Source organism: Mustela nigripes, chromosome 2, assembly GCF_022355385.1.
Source record: "Mustela nigripes isolate SB6536 chromosome 2, MUSNIG.SB6536, whole genome shotgun sequence".
Lineage (NCBI taxonomy): Eukaryota > Metazoa > Chordata > Mammalia > Carnivora > Mustelidae > Mustela > Mustela nigripes.
The window spans coordinates 150788453-150812550 of record NC_081558.1 but is presented as its reverse complement, the minus strand read 5'-3'; the positions used below and the strand labels follow the sequence as shown (position 1 = coordinate 150812550).

Here is a 24098-nt window from a genome sequence, read left to right as displayed (position 1 = left end):
AGGCACAAGTCCTGCTGATCTCCTATTGATCTCATGCCCACATTTGGAATAGGTCTACAAAGGGAAAGGAAAAGATGAAGGCCTGACCACTAATCTCATCATTATCAAGCTCTTTCCTATATTTTAATCTCTCTTCAATCCTGACCTTTAGAATACTACGTGTTTTTTTAAAAAGGGAGGAAGGAATACAAAGAAAACACTTTTGCTGCCTACTCATGTAGAATTATCAGCTCACTTTGCTCAAACACTGGGGAAATATCCTATGGGTCTGGTGGCAATATGCTTTTTGAAATTTATCTTGGAGTTTTCAGAAGATGGCACATGCTCCTTCCTTTGTACTCTAAAAGAGATGTGGGTTGTATGCTGTTTTTAGAGGGGCCACAAAGCAGTGATGAGTGAGGCAATTCTTGAATGCTGGAGTTTGTACAGGTACATAAGATTAAAAATATTACATACTTTAAGCAAAAAAAAAAATTACATACTTTAAAGTAATTAAGAGGTTAACAGAACATTATTATCACACTTTAACTTTTTTGTATTGTATTCTCATAATACAGATTTCCTTTTAAAACAAACAGAGTTTGTGGGACACTAAGGACAAACACAGAATTATTTGAGCTTCATTATTCAAGATCCCCCTACAGATAAACATTCCCAACAAGGGCATGCTGGGAACCAATGAACATCTGAATCTAGAAAATTAACAGAAAATAAAATCACAGAAACTCACATGACTATAATAAATGACAGATAATGAACACTTATCTCTTACACTAAAGGCACTGCTAATACACAAATATCCTATTAACATTTAGAGAAACTCTGAAATCAGCAGTTAGAGAAAGGAATCCATTTAGTTCAATACCAGCACTTAAAAAAAACCAAATAGACTACTTTAGGACTCATGGCAGGGTTTTTAATGAGTTAAATGAAACTGGATATAATAATAAGTAGCTCCATATAAACATTATGGTTCCTACTTTTAAAAAAATTATGATAACTTACTTCCTTAAAAATATAAGCATATCACAAAAACTAAAGGATAAATATATATATATATATATATGTGTGTGTGTGTACATATTTATATACATATATAAAAAAAACTCAGGCCCTGGTACCACTGAGAAATTTTCATAAATTCTAAAATGATTTCAACAGCCACAGCTTGAACAATACGCACTTCACAAATGCCAGAGTCACTGAACAGTTCAGCATAAAGCTAAAAATATGGAAACAGAATGAGACAGGCGTTTGTCATATAAATAAAGTACATCACAAACTGATTGTGCCTGTATTATAGCACACCTCAGAATTTTTTAAAAAATTTCATCAATCTCAAGAAACACTACACATGGACCAACAAAGAAGCTTTCATATATGTTTAAGCAAGTAAAAAGCTATACAAAAGAATAACACAATTTATTTAAACTAACAACATGATTAATATATCTTATTTTATTATATTAGAAGATTAATTTGGAGTTGTTGTACCCTGTAGATTTTGAAACTTAATTTTATTAGAAATTTCTAATGCTGGTTCTTGAGTCATCTAAAAAATTGTAATTACTTGCTCAAATCTAGATTGCTATTTATAGTTCTAAGCAGTTAAATGAAATACTCTGATCAGTATTCTAAAGTTGCTTTGGTACAAAATTTAGAATAAAGCAAAACTGGCAGCACCACAACAAGTGTGATCATTTCACAGCAGGTCTAAAGGACCCTCAGAGACAACAAAATGCTAAGTTAAAATACTTATAAATAAGAGCCATTCTCCTGACAAACCTGTCACATCATTAAAAAGAGAAATAAAATCCACATTCAGTAGATTGAGGCCCAATTTTCAAGCTCCATTTAATTATCCCTCAATAGTGTAAAAAATTTTTTTATTATTGCACTATGATGTCTAATTCATGGTTCAGGATACTTCTGTTGATGAGAGGCCAAGAGTTAGAGTGGTACATTTTAATGCTTAGTCCACTGATACTATTTTAACACAAGGTTTAATTTAGTTTTTCTTTTTTATAGCTTTACTGAGGTATAATTGATGTAAAACAAACTGCACATGTTTAAGATGCACAATTTGATATAGCATGAAAAGTGCCTGACAAATTAAAAAATTTTACCTGAAAGGAAATTTTTTAATCAAAATGTACTTTAAAATAGCACATTCAAATTTTTTATGAGACACAGATATGGATTTCTAAAAAGGTGGGTGGAAAGGAAAGAAATTAATTCCAGATACCAAATTTATTCAGAAGGTTTAGAAACGCCAAAATTGACGGCCAGTTTTCTTGATTTTCTTCTTGAAGAAGAGCTTGGTGTTGACTTGTGATGAGACATACTATGGCCTTGGGAGGCAGCTTCAACTTGAAAAGAAGACGCAGGCTGAGTAATCTGAGAGGACTTTAAGGAAGCAGATGAACTCTCCTGTGGAATCACTTTGGTGACACTGGAAGACCCTGGCTGGCTAGTCTGAAGTGGGGTAGCGTGAGAACTCTGGGCCTCCTTACTCTCCAAGTTCTTTTTATTTGCAACCCTTTTTTTAGTAACCTTTAAGGAATAAAAGTGTTGTTAATTATCAATGTACGCAGAAAAAACTAGTGTCATAAACCATGTTGCTAATAGCTGTCAATCATGCTGACCTGTGACTTCCACTTACAGTCTACAAACCAGACTTAAGAAAATAAAGGAAATTTAAAAATTCTCCATAGCTTAATCATAAAGAAAATTTTTAAATTCTCTATAAGTTAAAAACAATTTATATTCCTGATTTTAAAATCACTTTGTGCTTGAAAAGGATATTACTTGCTGTAATTATTGTTATTTATTAGAACACAAACTCAAGAGAGCAGGGACCAGGTCACACTGGTCACTGATGGTCATAATATATATTCTTAAAAAAAAATATATGTATATATATATATTTTTTAAGTAATCTCTACACTCAATGTGGGGCTTGAACTCATGACCCTGAGAGCAAGAATTGTATACTCTACTGACAGAGCCAGCCAGGCACCCTGAGCATGGGTCATTAATATATATTCTAAGCACCCGGACCAGTACTGGGCTTCTGGTTGGCCTTTAATCAGTAATAATTAAGTAAACAAATTTTTCTCAACAGTCCTTGAGCATTAGCAAATTAATCTCTTAAAAATATAGTTATTCTCTTTTCAGATCTCACCTGTAGAGGTATGAACTGATTGTGCACACCACCTGGCATTCCCCCAGCCACTGGCATGGTCCCAGAATATGAAGGATGATGAAATGGTTTCCCAGGAACTGGCACTGGTGGTCCCCATGGCATGGAGCCAAAGAGGTGAGATGATGAAGGCATTATATTAGCTGTTAAAAATCATGGACAATTTCTTTTTTAGTAAAATGGTATCATCAGAGTCCTGAAATCTGAGATCTCTTTCCGCTGCCCCCTTTATTTTGTTTTTGTTTTTTGTTTTTCATCTTGACAAAGGGCATACACTGAACTTGTAATCCATTTTGCTTACAACATTCCACCTCAGGAGCCCCCCCCTTAGGACTGTGAAGTATTAAGTATTAAGTATTAAGTTAGCTTGTCATTATGCTGTCTGACTTACAAAGGCCAAGAGTACCATATAGTTATATGAGCTTTAGGAATATTTGTAATACTATTTAATGAAAGGATCATGAAACTGTCCCTTGGGGAAGAAAAGTCAGGGCACAAAGAGAAATCTTAAGGATCTCACCTGCCCCCAATGCTAAGTTGCTTCCATAGTGATCCCAGCCTACAAAAAAACCAAAAAAGCTCAAGTCTTGAAATCTGATCACTTTCATTTCACATGCAGAATCTTTCTTTTCCCTATTCTAGTATTCTTAATTAAAGGATTTTTAAAAATTACATTTTGTTTCTTACTAAATGTACACTGAACCGTGGTTTCCAAAACTGATTTGTGTATTGGAATCACCTGGGGAGCTTGTGAAATACAGATTCCTGGGGAAGACCCCAGGCCTATCAGACTTGGAGGGAACCAGGAATCTGTATTTTCTGAAGTACAGTTGATACACAATATAATATGAGTGTCAGTGTACAATAGTGAGTACAGTGAGTACAATAAAGTGCTCACCATAAGTGTGGTTACTACCTGTCACCATAAAAAGTTATTAAAATATTATTGAATATATTCCCTCTGCTGTTCCTTTTGTCTTTGTGACTTATTTTATAACTAGAAGTTTGTACCTCAGTCCCTTTACCTGTTTGCCCATCCCCCACTCCCTTCTCCTCTGGTAACCACCAGTTTAATCTACATTTATGAGTCTGTTTCTGTTTTGGGATTCCACATACAAATGAAATCATACGGTATTTGCTTTTCTCAGTTTTACTTTGATGGACATTCAGGTTTCTTCCATAAGCATGCATACATCTTTCTGAATTAGTGTTTTTGTTTTCTTTGGGTAAATAACCAGAAATAGACTGTTGGATCATATGATCCCTTATTCTTAATTTTTTGAGGAATCCAAGGAATCTGTAGTTTTTGTGTGTCTCTTTGTTTTTAAAGGGGAGGGAGGGGCAGAGGGAGAAGAAAACAGAATCTTAAACAGGCTCCATGCCTAGCAGGGAGCCTGATGTGGGGATCTACCTCACGACCCTGAGATCCTGTCCTGGGCCAGAACCAAGAGTTGGACTCTTAACCAGTGAGCTGCCCATGTGCCCCAAACTTGTCATCGTTTAATGTAGTAGTTTCTAAATGCTGCACTGGTAGTGACTGTGTAAGAATCCATCTGTGGAGCTTGTTAACAATACAGATTCCTGGGGTGCCTGAGTGGCTCAGTCAGTTGGGCATCTGACTCTTGATTTCAGCTCAGGTCATGATCTCAGGGTTGTGAGATCAAGCCCAAAGCTGGGCTCTGCGCTTAGTGTGGAGTCTGCTTGAGTGAGATTTCCTCTCCTTGTCCCTCTGCCCCTCCCCCAGTTGGCACATGTGCTCTCTCTCCCTCTCTTTAAAATAAATAAATAAACTCTTTAAAAAAATGACAAGTGGGACATTAGCACATCACCACTGAATAAGATATGCACGGTGTTCAAAACTTCTTTTCAGAGAGATAAAAAGGCAGCCAAACCTGTAAGACAGTATAGCTTAATAATTCAGCCACTTAAGAAATTTTGGCATCAGGAAAAGAATCATATATTTTAGTGTTTTGAATTATACATGTACAACATCTAGGATGAAGACAACTTTTAATATGAAAAATGCTAAAAATATTCAGAAAATCAGGTCTCAGTACTACTAACTATAAGCCACTTTGGTGCAAGTCATAATGTTAACAAGATCTGTTTAAAAGATGCTAATTATCTTCTGCAAGGATCAGTTCCACAATTTCCCCCTCAAAAAATCACTGTTCTAAATATAAAATACACTTTCCTCCACTTTTTTCCCACTGGGACTTTTAATACCAGAAAACAGAAATCTACAAAATAACTTTAAAATGTTAATCTGATGATTCAGTTTTTTCTCCTGATTAACATTGAAATCTCTTGGCTTTTATTTATATCATGTATAATATGGTCCAATTGAAATGGACCATGGGAGAACACCTATTATGAGACCAAAAGAATTCCAATTATAACCTTAAAATTCTTGGGAGATAGGAATACAGTATCATAAACATGATATACTAATGAATATAAGTGTAATAACACAAAAAAGGTAAAAATATCAAGCTGTAAAATATCAATAAGTGGAAAAACAATCATTCTTTTTAGATAATACATCTCATAACCTACACATATTAATTATACTAAAGATTTATATATAGTTACTGGGTTCACTTTTGAAAGAGAAAAAGCTGTCAAATTAGATTTTGGAAGTCACAGTGAACTTACTTCCTTGAGCTATATGAAAACATCAGATTTATTCAGTCACAAAAATTTTATGACTAAAGCATTGTCTATACAGTTGAAGAAATACCAGTGCAGTACAGTAACAAAACCATGGACTTTGGAGTTAGAAAGACTTGGGTATGAATGCTAGTTTTGCTACTCAGGAACTTACGTCCTTAAACAAATTACATTTTCTTAAAAAGTCAAAGTAGTATATACACATTGTAATAAAAATATTTTCAACATAATAGAGTAGATGATCCCAGGTTTAACTGTTTAAGCTGTTTATTTCTACCACTGTTCAATAATTTGCTTCTACTACTACTGATTTTTCAATGTTAGGCATTTTTAGGTCTACTGACTTCCTAGTAAAATAGATCAGAATTCAGGTAGATCAAAATCAAAATTATTTTATATCACTCCTTACTACTTTCTCTGTTTTTCCAATAAAAACATATCATTATTTATTATTTATGATTTAAACAAATATATTTGTTTAAATATATAAGTGGGGTTTACAGTATGTGGTTCTGTAAATATTGTCATTGCAAAGCCAAGTAGGTACTCTGATTATGTTCTTTTCTTGTAAAACTGTTTTACTGTTTTTTAAAAAATTTAAGTATTTTTAAAGTTTTTTTAATTTGTCAGAGGGAGACAGAGAAAGAGAGAGAGCAAGAGAGAGAGCAAGCACAAGCAGATGGAGCGGCAGGCAGAAGAAGCAGGCTCCCCACTAAGCAAGGAGTCCAATGCAGGACTCAATCCCAGACCCCAGGATCATGACCTCAGCCAAAGACCAAGTGAGCCACCCAGGTGTCCCTACTCTTTGAAAAGTAATTATCTTCTTAAAACTTCTTACTCTTCTAACTCTTCTATGTACCTATCCTAGATGTTCTTCCAGATGCTGCCCATTTATCAGATAACTATCTTACCTTCTAAGACCTCCCTCTGCTCTTCCAATTGGGAAGAGTTACTTTCTACAGCTGCTGAGCAGCTGGTACACTGGGACTTCCATTCATTGTGTTAGTATACTAGACCTCTTGTGGTGTAGTCTTATGGTTTTTGTTTCGTATTTTCTTTCCTTCTTTGTGTCTTCCTTTTTTCTTTCTCCTCTTCTTTCTGTCTCTCTTACAACTACTTTGTTTTGCTGGAACATATAATCAATCCTCTAGCTCCTTAAGGATGCATAAGAAGGAGATTAGCATGTCTAAAAATGTTTTTATTCCACCTTGTACTAGACTTATAGTTTGACTCTACAAAGAAATCTAAGATAAAACTAATTCTGCCTCAGAATTTTGATGTATTCAATGCTCAGTGCTTCCCAGTTGTCTTCAGACAACCTCTTTATCATTTGGTATTCTCAATTTCAAGGCAATCTCTTTTTTCATTCATTGTGCTAAGCATTTGGTGGCCCTTTCAACTTGGAGCTGCATGTCCTTTAGTCCAGGAAACATTTTTATCTTATTTCTTTGATACTTTCTTCCTTTCCTACCTTTGTCTCTGGTTCTTTGTTCTGGAACTCCAATTAGACAGGTCCTGGATCTGTGTACTCTTCCTCTAAATCTCCATTCTTTCTGATTTTCCACTTTTTATCTTGTTCTTTCTGAGAGTTCTTTGGCTTTGGTAAGGCTTTATCTCTTGGAATTTAAAATTTCAACTTAACAATTTAGTTCTTATTCTCCAATCGTTCTTTTTTTCCCTCTTACATTCTTGTTCTTATATTTTAGTTGCAATACTGTTTCATCTCTTTAAGAATATTAACCATGAGCTATCTTTGAAGTTTTACTTCCTACATTCTCTCTCTCTTTTAATGTTAGAGATTTTCCCCCAAATGTTCCAGATCTCTCACAGTCTTGTATCTATTCATATTAAAGAGCACTAAAACTGTGATTAGAAGCAGTGTTTGTATTAAGGGGCTACATGACTTGAGAGCTTCTCTCTAGAATAGCCCTAGAAAGATCCACTTCGTTATTTGGTGGTGAGCCAGCCTTTTGTCTTTCTTCCAAAAGTCATTAGGTCTTTTCTTCACAGTTCAATGAATTTCTGAAAAGAACCATCTTCCTACTTCCTACTTCCTATATGAGCTATGGCTGGCTACAAACTGAGAACAGGATGGCAAAAAGGAAATTTACCTTAATATCAGTTTTCAGTCTTATATCTCTACTCTGTGCCTGTTGTCCCCATATCTAGGAAACCTTATGGAGCACATACCTCCAGTGCTCTACCTGAAGAGGCAACTGCCTGTGTGGGGGAAGGAGGAGCAGTCCCATTCCTCCACATTCAGACTTCGAAACAATCCTCCTCTTTTCAGCCCATGCCTCACTGGAAGCGCTGATAGCTTCTGACACTTCTAAGTTCTGAATCTCTTGGGATCTGTCAGGGATGAGCTACTCATCAACTAATTTGTATTATCTTCTACAGATATTTTAGTTTGTAACTGACTCATGCTCTGCTAAATTAGTTACTACTCCTTCAGTTGATTTTCTTACCACAAACTCTTTTCAAATTTCTAATCTGCTGGTACTTCCTCTTTCATCTCTGTCCTTGTAGGTTTATACTTTTAAAATCACACTTACTATTCAGTTTCATGTAGTTTGGGCAAAGAGAAGGGAAAACTTGTTTAATCAGTATTATTAAATTTTCTAATGTTTGCAGAGAAGAGTAGGTATGTATAGCTCCTGGCACACAGTAGGCTCAGAAATTTTGTAAACTCGAAATAAACAAATGATTGGTTTAAAAATGATAATCAGGATATGAAGAAGTCAACTGCTATTAGAAAAACGAGGCAATAAAAGACATCTTTAATGAGCTGAAGATTTAGAATGATAAAATTACAAAATGGTAGTCTCATAGAAATCCTGGACATAGTCTAGCATAAATAAGAAAATGGGAGTTCCAAAGAAGTTACATGATTTTCTCAAAATCAGTTAATAAAAGAGTCTGGACAAAAATCCTGATTCCACAGTGACCCTTTCATTCCCTCCGAACATATGAAGACCCCACATGGCTACAGAAAGCAGGGAGATACCTGCTTGATAACTGAGGTTCTACATTTGAAGGAGGAAGATAGAGAATATTAAGAGATACACAGTAAGCTTAAAAACTCCTTCATTCTTCACTTCCTTCATCATCAAGGGGAAGTTTCTTTCATATCTGCAGCTTCAAAGTCTTACCTGTTTTTTACTCCTTCCACTTCTGTTTTCTCTCCCCTTTCCCTACCTGTGCTTTGATGTCTGACTTAAACCCGAATTCATCTGTTGGCAGCTACTGGGGAATACGGGGCTGCCCAGAACAAAGAACAGTCCTACTATATCCAAACTAGAAGCTGTAAAAGGGAATAGTATTTCTACATGAATCTACAGGCTCTGGTTTCAGACTGACTTCTCCTAATTCCTTCTTACATTCCCTAGACATTTAAATAAATTTTTTGGTTTCCTCAAAATGATGCTTCTTAAAATAACTTTTTAAAAACAGTAACTCAGGGGTGCCTGGGTGGCTCAGTGGGTTAAGCCTCTGCCTTCGGCTCAGGTCATAATCTTAGGGTCCTGGGTTCAAGACCCTCATCAGGCTCTCTGCTCAGTGCGGAGCCTGCTTCCCCCTCTCTGCCTGCCTCGCTGCCTGCTTGTGATCTCTGTCTGTCAAATAAGTAAATAAAATCTAAAAAAAAAAACAACAGTAACTCATTAACAAGTATTTATTTCATTTAATTAATGAAAAGATTGCTTATTTATTTATGTATTTATTTGATAGAGAGTGAGAGACACACACACACACACACACACACACACACATAGAGCTGGAAGAATGGGAGGAGGAGACGCAGGCTTCCCGATGAGCAGGGAGCCAGATGCGGGGCTCGATCTGAGGACCCCAGGATCATGACCTGAGCTGAAGGCAGATGCTTAATGACTGAGCCAGCTGGGTGTCCCTTTATTTTATTATTTTTTGAAGATTTTATTTATTTGAGATAGAGTGAGTGAGAGAGAGAGCATGAGGCGGGGGGCAGAAGGAGAGTGAGAAGCAGACTCCCCACTGAGCAAGGAGCCTGATGAGGACTTGATCCTAGAACTCTGGGATCATGACCTGAGGCAAAGGCAGACACTTAACTGACTGAGCCACCCAGGTGCCCCAATAACAAATATTTAGAGGAGCCAAATATCTTACCAGTAGGCTGAGGAAAAACTGGAGGAATGGTTCCAGGTGGTACAGCAGGAGGATAATTTGGAAATATTGGTGGAGGCAAAGGGAAATTCACTCCTAAGGAGCCCTATGGAAGTATTTAAAAGTTAAAAGACAATGCAACAAAAACATCTATAGAGATTAATTAAAAGTTTAGTAGAGAAGTCATAATCAATTCTTACCAATTGTTGTAAAGCAAAAAGTGCGGCTTTTTCCTTGGCTTCATTTTCAGAATGGCACTGTGGCCCATGTACCAGTAAGCCATTAGATAATTTTACCTGGCAAACTGTCATTGTCTAAAAAAGAGAATATGAAATGTCTATAAAGTTAACTGTCTAGGATATTGGTTTCTTCCCCCCACGCTTAGTCTAAACAAGCAGAATAATTTTATGTGACATTCTGTAAAAAAGAATTAAAAAATTCAAAAGGGCAATCAATTTAGTTTTGGGTTGCCCTACTAAAACTTTAGAATCATTTCCTAATCTTGCAATGTTTATAAAATAAAATGCTCATTATGCTAGTTGAAGGGTCAAGAATCCTAATGCAAATGAAAGCCAATAAAATTTTTTCTTTATACCAAGGGTTAGGAAACTAGGTCTTTTGCTTGTTTTTGTAAATAAGGTTTGTTTCAGTTTTGGGGTTTTTTTGCAATACAGCCAAGTCCTTTCATGTATTGCCTATGTCTGTTTTCATACTATAACAGCCCACCTGATTAGCTGTGACAGAGACCATGAAGCCTAAAATATTTACTATTTGGCCTTTGAAAAAAAAATTTTGCTGACTCCTGCTTTACACCCTCCTCAGAATAGCAGATATTTCATTAATATGAATTAACTGCCAAAATCTAAAAGACTTAGTGGTAATGACCAATTTCATGTTCACATTTAAGGTATATAACTCTCTATTATACATTTTTTCTTTTACAAAAAAATTTTTTTTTAAATTCTACTTATTTTTATGTAATAATATTAATTTAAGATTGCTTTGTTTTAGGTGAGAATGTATTAAGAACTTGGATAAAAGGAAGATAAAACAAACTTTCCTATAGTAAGTGGTTCTCAAGGTACAGTCTGGGCAGCCTGGGAGTCCCTGAAACCCTTACAGGAGGTCCTTGAGGTCAAAACTATTTTCATAATAATATTAAGGTGCTATTTGCCATTTCTACTCTTACTTTCTCACAAGTATACAAAGGACAGAAAATCCACTGGAATAGCTTTAAATTCTACACCGCAACTAACTTCTAAGTAAATACCACATTTAAATGTAGTATCAAAAAAAATCCATTATCTGAAAAGGTTATTAAAATTCTTTCCCTTTCTCTATCAGTCTGTCTGGGGCCAGATTTTCTTCAGGTATTTCAACCAAAACATAACACAAGAGATTGATATTAAGAAGCGGATATGAGAATCCAGCTTCTTCCATTAAGCTAGAGATGGAAAAGACTTGCAAAAATGTAGAGCAGTGCTATTCTTCCCACTAAGTTTTTGAAAAGTTATTTTTAATAAATATTTTTAATTTTTTTCAATTTTAGTTTCTAATAGAGTTAATAAGAACATAACACAAGTAAACAAAAACTTTGGCAGGACCTCAAAAAAAAAAAAAAAACAACCAAAAACAAAACAGTGGGAGTTTATGAAGCCAAAAGTTTGAAAGCTTCTGCTGTAGACAAAGATCCCTGGCTCTATCAATCTGTCTGGGCTATGTGCTGCCCAGGTTTCCTCTTTGTCAGCATCTCTGTGGGCTCTGGCATAAATGTGAGTGAGCCACAGTGGGAAGTATAAATCTATGCTGCTCATAAAGTAAAAGAAAAAATCAGCTCCATTATATTATTTTTGCCAAAGATTTTCAGTCATTTATTTAAGTTCAGTGTTAAATAAGTTATATAAATGCAACAGTAGTATACTGTACCTGTGGTGTTCTAAGAAAGGAGAAATCTGGTTGTGGCATTCCAATAAGCGAACAAATTCGAGAAAGTTCAGTTACTGGTGTGGACACAGGAGGGATATGGCTGGGAGCAGGCCAACACACATGGTCCATAGACTGAACATTATGGTATTCACTAGTACTGTAAGGCTTATTCATGTAAGATGCTACCAAAAAACAGAAAAGGATATATATACAGATATTAAACTATATATTGAGCTCTGCAATTATTATAGGGTTTTATAGATAGCAAGTAGAAAATTGTTAAAAGATGAAAAAAGGAAGCTCGCATGAAGTAAATTATTTAGTATTGCCTAAAATTACCAAGAATTCAATAGAGATTTTTAGATGATTATAACTGATTAATGAAACATGACTAAGATAAAGATTTTAAAATACGGTTAAGTAGCTGACTATAAAAACCTGAAATTTTGAGAGATCAATGACTATATAGCTATGTTTGAGCAAAGCTATGTTTGAACAAGCAGTTTTCTTGAGCTGATTTACAATTAAATCTTAAGTTTTGAGGGGCGCCTAGGTGGCTCAGTGGGTGAATCCTCTGCCTTTGGCTCAGGTCATGATCTCAGGGTCCTGGGATGGAGCCCTACATCAGGCTTTCTGTTCAGTTGGGAGTCTGCTTCCCCCTCTCTCTCTGCCTGCCTCTCTGCCTACCTGTGATTTTTGTCTGTCAAATAAATAAATAAAATCTTTAAAAAAAATTTTTAAGTTTTGAGGCTTTGGTTTCAGTCTTACTTGTCAAAATTCCATCTTACGTTCTGCAACACATGGATAAACAGTTTGGTTGCTCCCAAATGATGCTGCTTAGAAGTTTTTTCTAAAAGTAACCCTTTAAAAAAGTGCTTTTATAGAAGATGATTAAAACATTCTGAAAGTTCACATTCTTTATGATCAACAAACTGGCTAATAGAACGAGAGCATATCCCAGTGAAGAATGAGACTAAACCTCTTATTATTACAGATTAAAAAAAGGTTAAGTGGCTTGTCCAAAGTCACAGAACTTATTAACTCTGTATTTTGGGCTGGATTCTGAGCTTTTGACTCTAAGAGATAAGATATTCTTCACTATTCTGAAATAAAGCTAATTGTTTTTGACAGCTGAACCACCTTTTTCCAGTTTTGTTTTAAAATTTTACTTTGGGCGCCAGGGTGGCTCAGTGGGTTAAGCCGCTGCCTTCGGCTCAGGTCATGATCTCAGGGTCCTGGGATCGAGTCCCGCATTGGGCTCTCTGCGCAGCAGGGACCCTGTTTCCTCCTCTCTCTCTCTCTCTCTCTCTGCCTGCCTCTCTGCCTACTTGTGATCTCTCTCTGTCAAATAAATAAATAAAATCTTTAAAAAAAATTTTTTTACTTTGTTCTACTTTAAGAGCGTGTGTGTCACCATGATAGTTTCCTAATAGTTATTGGAATTTTAAATTAATCATTTATTCTAATATTCACTAAAATAGAAGATAAATGGAGCTGGGCTCTGATTTTGTTCCAGATTTTGATCCTTAATGAACTCAGATCTATTTCAAAATTTTTTTTACTTCTAGAAACTTCTGTCCCCACTTACTTTTATATTAGTCATTCTTCCTAGGAGGCTTCTGTAGATAATTTACAGAGGTGTAATACTAAAGTATAGGGGACACAGACAGTAGGAGCAATGATGGATGTGTATTAAAATCTGGCTATGTACCAGATGGTAGACTATAGGCTTCACAGTTTTAAGATAAGTACCGACTTTCCAGTGTCTACATTAAGTCTTTTTTTTTTTTTTTTTTTAAGAGAGGGAGAGAGAAAGAGGGGTTGGGGCAGAGGGTAAGGGAGAAAGAGAATCCCAAGCAGGCTCCATGCCTAGCATGGAGCTTGATGCAGGGCTTGATCCCACAATCCAGAGATAATGACCTGAGCCAAATCAAGAGTTGGACGCTTAACTAAATGAGTCATCGAGGCACCCCTCTATTAATTTCTTTTTTAAAAGATTTTATTTATTTATTAGACAGACAGATCACAAGTAGGCAGAGAGGCAGGCAGAGAGAGGAAGGGAAGCAGGCTTCCCGCTGAGCAGAGAGCCCAATGAGGGGCTCGATCCCAGGACCCTGGATCATGACCTGAGTTGAAGGCAGAGGCTTTAACCCACTGAGCCACGCAGGTGCCCCATCTATTAATTATTTTTAATTGATTTTATCACTTTTTCTATTTTTATGTCAGTCAACCTATTGTAACAAAGTACTAATATTAATTATTGGTACCTATAATAAGCCAGACACAGTGCTAACTGCTTTATATGTATCATATAATTATCACAAGTCATTTGCAATGTTATTCTCATTTTGTAAATAGAAAAAAAATCTTAAAATCTTAGTAAAGTGAAATAACATACTTAAGTTACATAATTGTTTTTAAATTTCTGAGAAAAAAATCTAGAATCTAAAAACTTTTCTATGTTTGGGTACTACAGAATGAATATCTATAATAGCACAATTTAAGTAATCATAAGACAGGGACTACAGATCTAATGGTTACATAGTTATATTATTATTTAATAACACAAGCATAAAAATTATAACTCTTATTTGTTACTCTTAATCATACTCTTTTAAAAATATAAGTAGTTTTATCTTCAAAAAGCACATGACAAAAATACCCCAAATAAACTGAAGTTTTGAAATCGTATTGATTATTAGTAATAGTACTTAGTTTAGTTTACGTACTTAATTTCTTATTTTGTTTAGCCTGGGAGGAAGGTCCATATTCATCTCTTCTATTAGAGGAAACATTGACTTCGTTACCAAACTGCTTCGTTTCATTTTTATGGTCCGCAGCATCAGAGCCATCAATTTTTAGTATTTCTTTAAGCATCCGAGTTCCCTTCTGTTTTGAAAATGATTGGTACAGAGATGGTGGGGGTAGGTAGACAAAAGTTAACATTAGAATTACAGAGTTTATTAACCCTTCTTTTAATGAGTTCCATTGTTAAAAATTAAGATGGTAACTACATTCAGATAGGGGGTTAAGCAAAATCAACAATCTAGAGTTGAAAAAAAAATAACCACATTTTCTGCCACAGAAACAATACTTAATCCTTCTGCTTAACCTGACCAAACTGCCTGGTAGCAGTGTTTGAAAAGCAAGGGAGCTATATGGTTTAAAGAGGAAAACAAACAATCAAACAGATAGATAATTGCCCAGGGCAGCCTGGTTTTCCTCACAAAATGTCAATATGATGTAACACTCCAGTACACAGGAGACCAAGAGTTACATGGGGTAGGTATGCACAGGCCACAACAGTGAAGTCACTACAGTATGAAAGCTCCTACAAAATACGAACCATTGCAAATGACTGTGGTGACAAAAGTTCTTCACTTGGAGGCTCTTCATGAGGAGATGACTGTACTTCTTTTTCTTTGGAGATATTCAAGGATGCTAAAAAGTTCTCAATTCTAGGGTTTGGCTAAAAGAAGAAATATTTTGTGCATGAAGAAAGATGAAAGTAGAAGGGCATGGAAAAAGTTAAGAATTTTAGGTACAAAAATGATCACATAATTTCCACTCAATCATCTTCCCAGGTGCTAAAGTTCAGGAAGAGAAATTGAATGAATGGTTTTTTACCTTATCAATAGCATTTGGGTAACCAGTCACAACCTTTTGGTTTTCTGAGACTTCTGCACTTTCATTTCTCTTCAATAGCTTAATATTACATTTGGCAGGCCCTCCAAACATCTATAAAAGAGTAACAATGAGCCTTTTGTGAAAATCTAATAATAAAATAACTGTCACTTAATAGTGTTCTAAATAAATTGCTGCCAATTTTTTATGAACCATTTTCTTTTCTATCATAAGGGGACCTATAAACTTGGATGAGAAAAAAAACTTAGACATTTATCTTCATTAACTTCTAAGTGAATTTAGAAGTTTTTCTTCAATTATGAATGTAGGCAATAAGGAGATTCTAATTGTATCTCAATATAATTAATTTTATTTCAAATCTTATGTATTTTATTTTAGCATTAAAAACATTATTCTGAGAAAGAATCCATAAAAACGTTTATAAATCCCTTCTCTAGAAGAAAGGAAATTATAGCTAAGAGTTTCAGAAAAAGAAGGCTTTACAAGTCAACCATTTACTGGTATCTAAATATTAATGGGTTCCATTTACTGAGAACCTGTTATGTGCCAAATATACTGCTAAGATGTCTTTTATAAATTTTATAAATTACTAGCTTATAAGAGATCTGATTTTTAAAAACTTTTTATTAAAATGATACACATATAGAACATACATATATCATTAGTAAAACCTGAATGTTTTTAGAGTAAATACTTTTAATATTTGATTGTAAAATGTGTATATTCTCCTTATCAATCAGCAGAGACTATATAAAATAAAACATAAATGATCTCAGCTTCCTCTCACCAAGCTACTCCACAGAATTAACTATTAACTTTGCTATGTTGATTCAAATGATTCACTGAATACATGCACATATTTCTACACATTTTATACATATATTCATGTATGTAGGTATGTTCATATGTATGTAGGTACGTATGTATATATAGACTACATACAAGGAGTGATCTATTTTAAAGATTAAGATAGTTAAGGCTGTGAGCGATACAGTGAATTGCTCAAAGCCACACAACTTTTAAATATATATGTATGCATATATTTGCGCGCGTGTATAAGTGTGTGTATGTAAGTATCTCTAGTCCCAAATCCTGACTCTAGTTATGTAACCTCCCATCCAAGTGACAGGCAGTTGCTATACTTCAGCAATCTTCTTGTCATACAACTTAATGGATTAGGGCTGCAAAATTCAGATGCTACAGAGCTACCAATGGTAACAAAAAGGTGGCTACTAGAAATTTGATTTAAGAAAGCTTACCTGTTTATTTGACATTTTTTGTAACCGATTCTCAGTTTTAGGACTTTTACACTCTTCTTTAACTAGGAACAAGAAAATAGGAATTTTGGAAAGTAAAAAATATTGCTATAAACCAGTTAAATTTACCAAATATTTGCCACAGCAAGGCACTGTGTTGCTGTGCTGAAAATTCACAGAATTCTAAGAGGACAAAGGCCCTCATCTTGAAAAACTTGTAGAAGAGCAGAAGAGATACTCACAGATATAAGGGAAAAGGAAAGGTGACATGTAATTGAGTCTCCAAGAATGTAAATTTGCAAAGGGCAGAGTAGAAGGCTAAGCATTCCAGGCAAAGGAAATAACAGGAGAAAAGTAATGGAAGCAAAAAACAAGGAATTTATTTACAGAACTCTTGGACTAGTTTTGCTGGAGGTCAAGGAGCATCACAGAGCTAATGTGATGGAAAACGGGCAACCAATCACAGAAAGGTTTTGAAAGGACTGAAGGACTGAAATAAGTATAAATCTATATATTATGTAAGAGAATATTAACAAAATATCCATATTTTAAATAAAAAATTATAACATAGGTTAGAGTAATTTAATAGGCAAGTGTTTACACACAAAAAAGTAACTGGATTATGCTGAATAAAATTTATTTCAAAAAGTAGGGAGGGGACATCAGCCAAAAAGTCAGAGTAAGGACCTTTAAAAATTCTGTGCTCCATAAAAGCAACAAGAAAATTGGCATAAGGTTGGGGGGTTTTAGGGAGGGCACGTATTGCATGGAGCACTGGGTGTGGTGCAAAAAACAATGAATATTGTTATGCTGAAAAGAAATTTTATTTTATTATATTTTAAAAGATTTTATTTATTTATTTGACATAGATCACAAGTAGGCAGAGAGGCAGGCAGAGAGACAGGAGGAAGCATGCTCCCCGCTGAGCAGAGAGCCTGATGTGGGGCTCGATCCCAGGACCCTGGGATCACGACCTGAGCCAAGGCAGACACTTAATGACTGAGCCACCCAGGTGCCCCATGAAAAGAAATTTTTTAAAAAATGGGGAAAAAAAAAAAAAAGAAAATGGGCATAAATTAGTTGAATCCAAATTTTTAGTGTTACGGAAATTAATCAAAGGCCCATAGCAATCTGAGGGATATTTACTCCAGAAAAAAGACCGACTCTCCCAATAGTGAGCTTTATGGCTGAACTTGCCCTGGTCTCAATTCCTATTCTACAACTCTAAGTAGCCTTAAAAAATAGCAGCCAGGGCTCCTGGGTGGCTCAGTGGGTTAAAGCCTCTGCCTTCAGCTCAGGTCATGATCCCAGGGTCCTAGGATCGAGCCCTGAGTTGGGCTCTCTGCTCAGCGGGAAGCCTGCTTCCTCCTTTCTCTCTCTCTGCCTCCCTCTCTGCCTACTTGTAATCTCTGTCAAGTAAAATAAATTAAATCTAAAAAAAATAAAATAAATAAAAAATAAATAGCAGCCAGCAGTTTTTGGTGAAACCAATAACCTGGCAGCTACCAGAGACCAGAATGAGCCTGAGCTCTTCCAAAGTATTATTCCCCACATTCTCCAAGGTCAGTATTACCATGATTTCACAATCAAAGATATCACAAGAAAAGGAAATGACAAATATCCTTTATGTATATAAATGCTAAAATAAAATTCTCAACAAAATACTAGCAAATTAAATCCTGTAGCATATAAAAAAGATTAAACTCTTAGACATAGTAGGATTTATTCCAAGAAGGCGAAGTTGGTTCAACATACAAAAGACAATCAATGGAATCTACCATATTAATTAAGCACAGAAATAGCAACTGACAAAAATCTAATATTCCTTCAAGAGGGAGCAAAATCAATAACCTAAGAACAGAAAGGAACTTCCTCATCTAATAAAGGGCATTTATCAAAACCCATAGCTAATATTACACTTAATGCTGACAGATTAAAAGCTTACCCCTAAGATCAAGACAATTAAGGGTGTTCACTCCTACTACTTCTATTCACCACCGCATTGGTGGTTATAGCTACAGCAATTAGGCAAGAAAAAGAAATACAAGAAATCACATAAAAAGAAGTAACACTATCTCCATTTGCCAAAGCCACAAAAAATTAGGGCTAATAAACAAGTTCAGCAAGGTAGCAGGATATAAAATCAATACACAAAAGTCAGCTTTATCTCTATAAACAGCACTGAACAATCCACCCCCAATCACCAATTAAGAAAACAGTTCCACTGACAATATGGGTGTCTGGGTGGCTTAGCAGGTTAACTGTATGACTCTTGCTTTTGGATCAGGTCATGATTTCAGAGTTGTGGGATTGAGTCCTACATTGGGCTCCATGCTCAGTGCAGAGTCTGATGGAGATTCTCTCCTCTCTCTTCCCCTCTGCCCCTCCTCTAGCTCTTTCTCTAAAAAATTAAAATTTTGAAAAAAAAAAAAAACCAAACCAAGAAACAGTTCCACTGACAATAAATAGCATTTGCAATAAAATACTAGGAATAAATTTTTCAAAAGATGTAAGACTTGTACACTGAAAACTATAAGACATCACTGAAGGAAATTAAAGACTTAAATAAATGGAGATACTTTATGTTCATGGATTAAGTTTTCAAGGAAAACTTAATATTGTTAAGAGGACAATACTCCCCAAAATAATCTATAGATTCAACACAATCTCAATAAAAATTCCAGCTGGCATTTTCACAGAAACAGGCAAGTTGATCCTACAATTCATACAAAAATGCAAGAGATCAGAACAGACAAAACAATGCTGAAAAAGAAAAATAAAGTCGGAAGACTCAAAGTTTCCAATTTCAAAACTTAAAACAAACCTGTGATAATTAAGATAGTGTGTTCTTTGCATAAAGATGGCATATAGATCTGTGGAACAGAACTGACAGGTCAGAAATAAACTCATACAAAAAAAAAAAAAAAAGAAAGAAACCCATACATCTATGGTCATGGTCAATTGATGTATAACAAGGGTGCCAAGAGAATTCAATGGGCAAAGAACAGTCTTTCAGCAAGGGGTGCTGAGACAACTGGATATCCACATTACAAGAATGAATATGGACCCCTCCCCTGTACCATATATAAACACTCAGAAATGGGAAAAAAAAGACCTAAATATGAGAGCTAAAACTACAAATCTCTTAAAAGAAAAGATAGGTATAAATCTTTGTGACCTTAGATTATGCAATGGTTTCTTAGATATGATACATAAAGCACAAGTAATCAAAGAAAAAGTAGAAAAGATAAATTAGAATTGAAGAAAATTAAAGATTTTTGTTTTAAGGACACTATAAAGTTAAAAAGACAACCCACAGAATGACAGCACATATTTGCAAATCAAATATTTGAATATGTATGTAGCATACAGAAGATGTAAAGGACTCACACACTCAAGGATGAAAAGAAAAATAACTCAATTTTTAAAATTAGCAGAGGACCTGAATAGACATTTCTCCAAAGAAGATATACAAATTGCTGATTAGCACATGAAAAGATGCCCAGTGTTATTAGTCATTAATGAATCACAAATGAAAACCACAGAGAGACTTCACTTTACACCTACCACAGCTGCTGCAATAAAAAAGATGGGCATTAACAAGTATTATGGAAGACGTAAAGAAACTGGACTCTCATATATTGCTGGTGGGAAACACCAGTTGGAAAAGTTTGGTAGTTCCTTAAAAAGTTAAACACAGAGTTAACATATGACTAATTCTACTGAACTGGATGTATACCTAAGAGAACTGCAAACATGTGTTCAATCAAAAACTCCTACATGAATATTCACAGCAGCATTATTCATAATAGCCCCAAAGTGGAAAAACCCAAATCTCCATCAATGGATGAATTGATAAACAAAATGCAGAATTCACAGAACAGACGATTATTCAGCTATAAAAAGGACTGCAAAAAAAAAAAAAGAACGAAGTATTAATACATACTACAACATGGATGAAACTTGTCTTCATCATGCCAAATAAAAGAAGCCAGACACAAAAAGTCACAAATTTTAGGATTACATGAAACGTCCAGACAGGTCAATACATAGAGGCAAAAAGTAAATTAATGGTTGCCAGGGGCTGGAGGAATGACCGCTGATAGATACGGGGTAAAGAAAATGTTCTAATTTAGAGAATTGCATAGGTTGTACAACTTTGTGAAAACAACACAAAAATCACTGATTAAAGACTTCAAAAAATGAATTTTATGGTATGTGAATTATAACTCAGTAAACTGTAATAATAAAAAAGAAACCAGTTAGCATCATAAGTTTATTTTTAACTTTCAACTTACATTTCCTGTGAGCCTCATGTTTTCTTTGCTGACATTTAACACTGTTGTCAGTAAAGCCCGACTTAGGATGTTGAGTTACTTGACTTATTTCTTGAGGTAGAACTGTAACCTGAAAGTTAAAATTCTTATAAATGAATTAAAAACAAACAAAACTACCTTTCCTCGAAGTGATAAAATATTTGATTGTAGAACTAAATAATAGGAGAGCTGACACTTGAGCTCTATCACTAAAGCCCATGTTCACAGTACCATAGCAGAGAAAAAGTATGCCAGAAGTTTAATTAGAAAATATTCTAGTTTGGGGTATAGTTTATTGGGTTGTTCTATCTGATATCTACATCAAGTTATTTATTACTCCCATTGTCATATTTTGCCAATAAAGACTTAAATTTTTTTAAAAACAAGACTTTTTAAAAGAGTTTTTGGTCTACGACAAAATTGAGACAAAGGTACAGAGATATTTCATATCCTTTCTGTCTCCACACATGTACAGCATTCTCCATTATCATCATCCTCCACCAGAGTGGTATATTATTACAACCAATGAACTAACACTGACACATCATTATTACTCAAAGACTATAGTTTACATTGGGTTCACTCTTGGTGCTGTACGTTCTATGAGTTCAGGCAAATGTATAATGACATATTTCCGCCATTACAGTACCACACAGATTATTTTCAGTGTCCTAAAAAGCTTCTGTGTTCTGCCTACTGATCCTTCCCCCAAACACTGGGCAACCACTGATCTTTTTACTGTTCCCATAGTGTTGCCTTTTCCAGAAGCTTGAATACTTTTTATTTTTTTTAAGGATTTATTTATTTATTTATTTGACAGACATCACAAGTAGGCAGAGAGGCAGGCAGAGAGAGAGAGAAGGAAGCCCGCTCCCTGCTGAGCAGAGAGCCTGATGCAGGGCTCGATCCCAGGACCCTGGGATCATGGCCTGAGCTGAAAGCAGAGGCTTTAACCCACTGAGCCACCCAGGTGCCTGGCTTGAATACTTTTTAAAAAATCATGTTGAGTTGTCTGGAATATGCTTATCAGATGAACACCAGGTTGCTTATTAATGCTTCACGGATTTAAGTGATATATGTGGTAGCCCATAATTCTTGGAATATATAGGAGGAAATACAACATGACAATGTTTAGCTGATACAAATAATGAAATAGCACCCAATAACAGGAGCAGCATGCAGAAGATTCTGAGAAATATAATATCGAGTGTTCAGTTCCATCTCAAAGCAATAGGCAATAAAATGACTAGGAGAACTTGCTGGAGATCTAGGGGAATTTTGGTTGTGAGAGAGAAAAAGTAGAAGGAACAGTAAGAACACATAACCTGAAATAGGAATTACCTACTTGTCGGGAAGGGAAAATAAACAGACCAATCTTACTAGAAAAGATCATTTTACCAAAGAGTTGAATACACTTTACATAAGAATTAGGTAGATTTCGATATAGAAGGGCTAGATATTAGTTTCACTTGAGGCTGAATTCCACGAGTACTGAACAGAGAGCCCTATACATTCTATATTTGAATAACATTCTTTGGGGCATCTCGGTTAAGCAACTGCCTTTGGCTCAGGTCATGATCTCAGAGGGCTGGCTGGGATCAAGTCCCACAACGGGCTTCCTGCTCAGGGGCAGACTACTTCTCTCTCTGTCCCTCACTCTACTCTCATGCTCCCTTTCCATCTCCAATAAATAAATAAAATCTTAAAAAAAAAATACCATTCTTTTAGGGCTGAAAAAGAGGTCATCTAAGTCTAATGCTTTAATTTTGCACATGAGGCCACAGAGGCCCAAGGAAATTAGAGTTGTTCAAATTGAGTCACCAAATTTGACTTTCTGAGTCCAGTACCAGATTTATTACACCACAGTGCCTCAGGGAACAAATTAAGGTTAAACCGAGAAGTCTTTATTAATTAGGTATTTTGCCCAGTTATGCCCTCAGGCCTACACAGGTGAAAGGATCACCAAGAAAGATCAACAGGAAAGATACATCAAACAGTACTATGTAAGAAGGACTAAAAAGGAAAGAGAAAAGAAGTGGGAAGCACAGATAGGAGGTTTATCTAGGCTTAGGATGACAGACTAAGGCCCAATTGTGGGAACTGGCAAGAAATAAAAAGATTTGGAATTTCACCGCAAAAAAAAAAAAAAAAAGAGGGGAGAAAGGCGAAAGATTTTACTCCGTTCTTTTCAGATTATATGCCTGGGGAAATGGTAGTGTTAGAAATAAGGATAAGAAGCTTTAGATGAGGTCAATTCTAAAACATCTTTTGGCTGAGGTGATGGTGGGGTGTCCATCTATACCTGTCTTCTAGAAAGTTGGAGATACTGGCTTATATTGATCCTGATTGAGAAATATGGATCACATAGCTTGAGTGGTTAAATTAGCAGCAAGGTAAGAGCCAACATCACCAAACAATAAAACAAAAGGTGGAGAAAAAAAAAAGTTTCTCAGTTTTTGGGAACAGTGCCCAGAGAAGAGTTGGGAAAACAGAGGTTAAGAAAGAAGCTGAAGGGGCGCCTGGGTGGCTCAGTGGGTTAAAGCCTCTGTTTTCAGCTCAGGTCATGATCCCAGGGTCCTGGGATCGAGCCCCGCATTGGGCTCTCTGCTCAGCGGGGAGTCTGCTTCCCTTCCTCTCTCTGCCTCTCTGCCTACTTGTGATCTGTCTGTCTAATAAATAAATAAAATCTTTAAAAAGAAAAAAAAGAAGAGGAAAGAAGCTGAATAAGAAGCAAAAGGTGAGAGTGAGTCAGGGTAATGTTTCGTTTTAGAGTATAACTCCTTGAAGGAATTGCCTATACTGCTACCTCTAATTTTTCTTCTCCCCTTCTCTCTTAAACACACTCTTCTTGGTATTTCACTCTTTTTTTTTTTTTTAATATTTTATTTATTTATTTGACAGAGAGATCACAAGTAGGCAGAGAGGCAGGCAGAGAGAGAGAGA

At 35.5% G+C, this 24098-nt stretch overlaps 1 protein-coding gene across 2 annotated transcripts in view; it reads right to left on the bottom strand.

The window, feature by feature from the left end:
• Positions 1 to 1055: 1055 nt before the first annotated feature.
• The window catches only part of XRN1 (5'-3' exoribonuclease 1), a 99600-nt gene continuing 76557 nt past the window's right edge, over positions 1056 to 24098 (bottom strand). Inside the window, exons 33-43 of one of the 2 annotated variants that reach the window (XM_059391814.1) lie at positions 21138 to 21246; positions 16843 to 16904; positions 15566 to 15676; positions 15285 to 15407; positions 14668 to 14827; positions 11939 to 12120; positions 10213 to 10326; positions 10016 to 10118; positions 3723 to 3761; positions 3185 to 3345; positions 1056 to 2553 (exon numbers count right to left, since the gene is read on the bottom strand). In XM_059391814.1, coding sequence (XP_059247797.1) covers positions 2251 to 2553; positions 3185 to 3345; positions 3723 to 3761; positions 10016 to 10118; positions 10213 to 10326; positions 11939 to 12120; positions 14668 to 14827; positions 15285 to 15407; positions 15566 to 15676; positions 16843 to 16904; positions 21138 to 21246 — 1467 coding nt within the window. In that variant the 3' untranslated portion in view covers positions 1056 to 2250. The remainder of the gene's footprint in view (positions 2554 to 3184; positions 3346 to 3722; positions 3762 to 10015; positions 10119 to 10212; positions 10327 to 11938; positions 12121 to 14667; positions 14828 to 15284; positions 15408 to 15565; positions 15677 to 16842; positions 16905 to 21137; positions 21247 to 24098) is intronic. The other variant, XM_059391816.1, reaches the window with a different exon arrangement.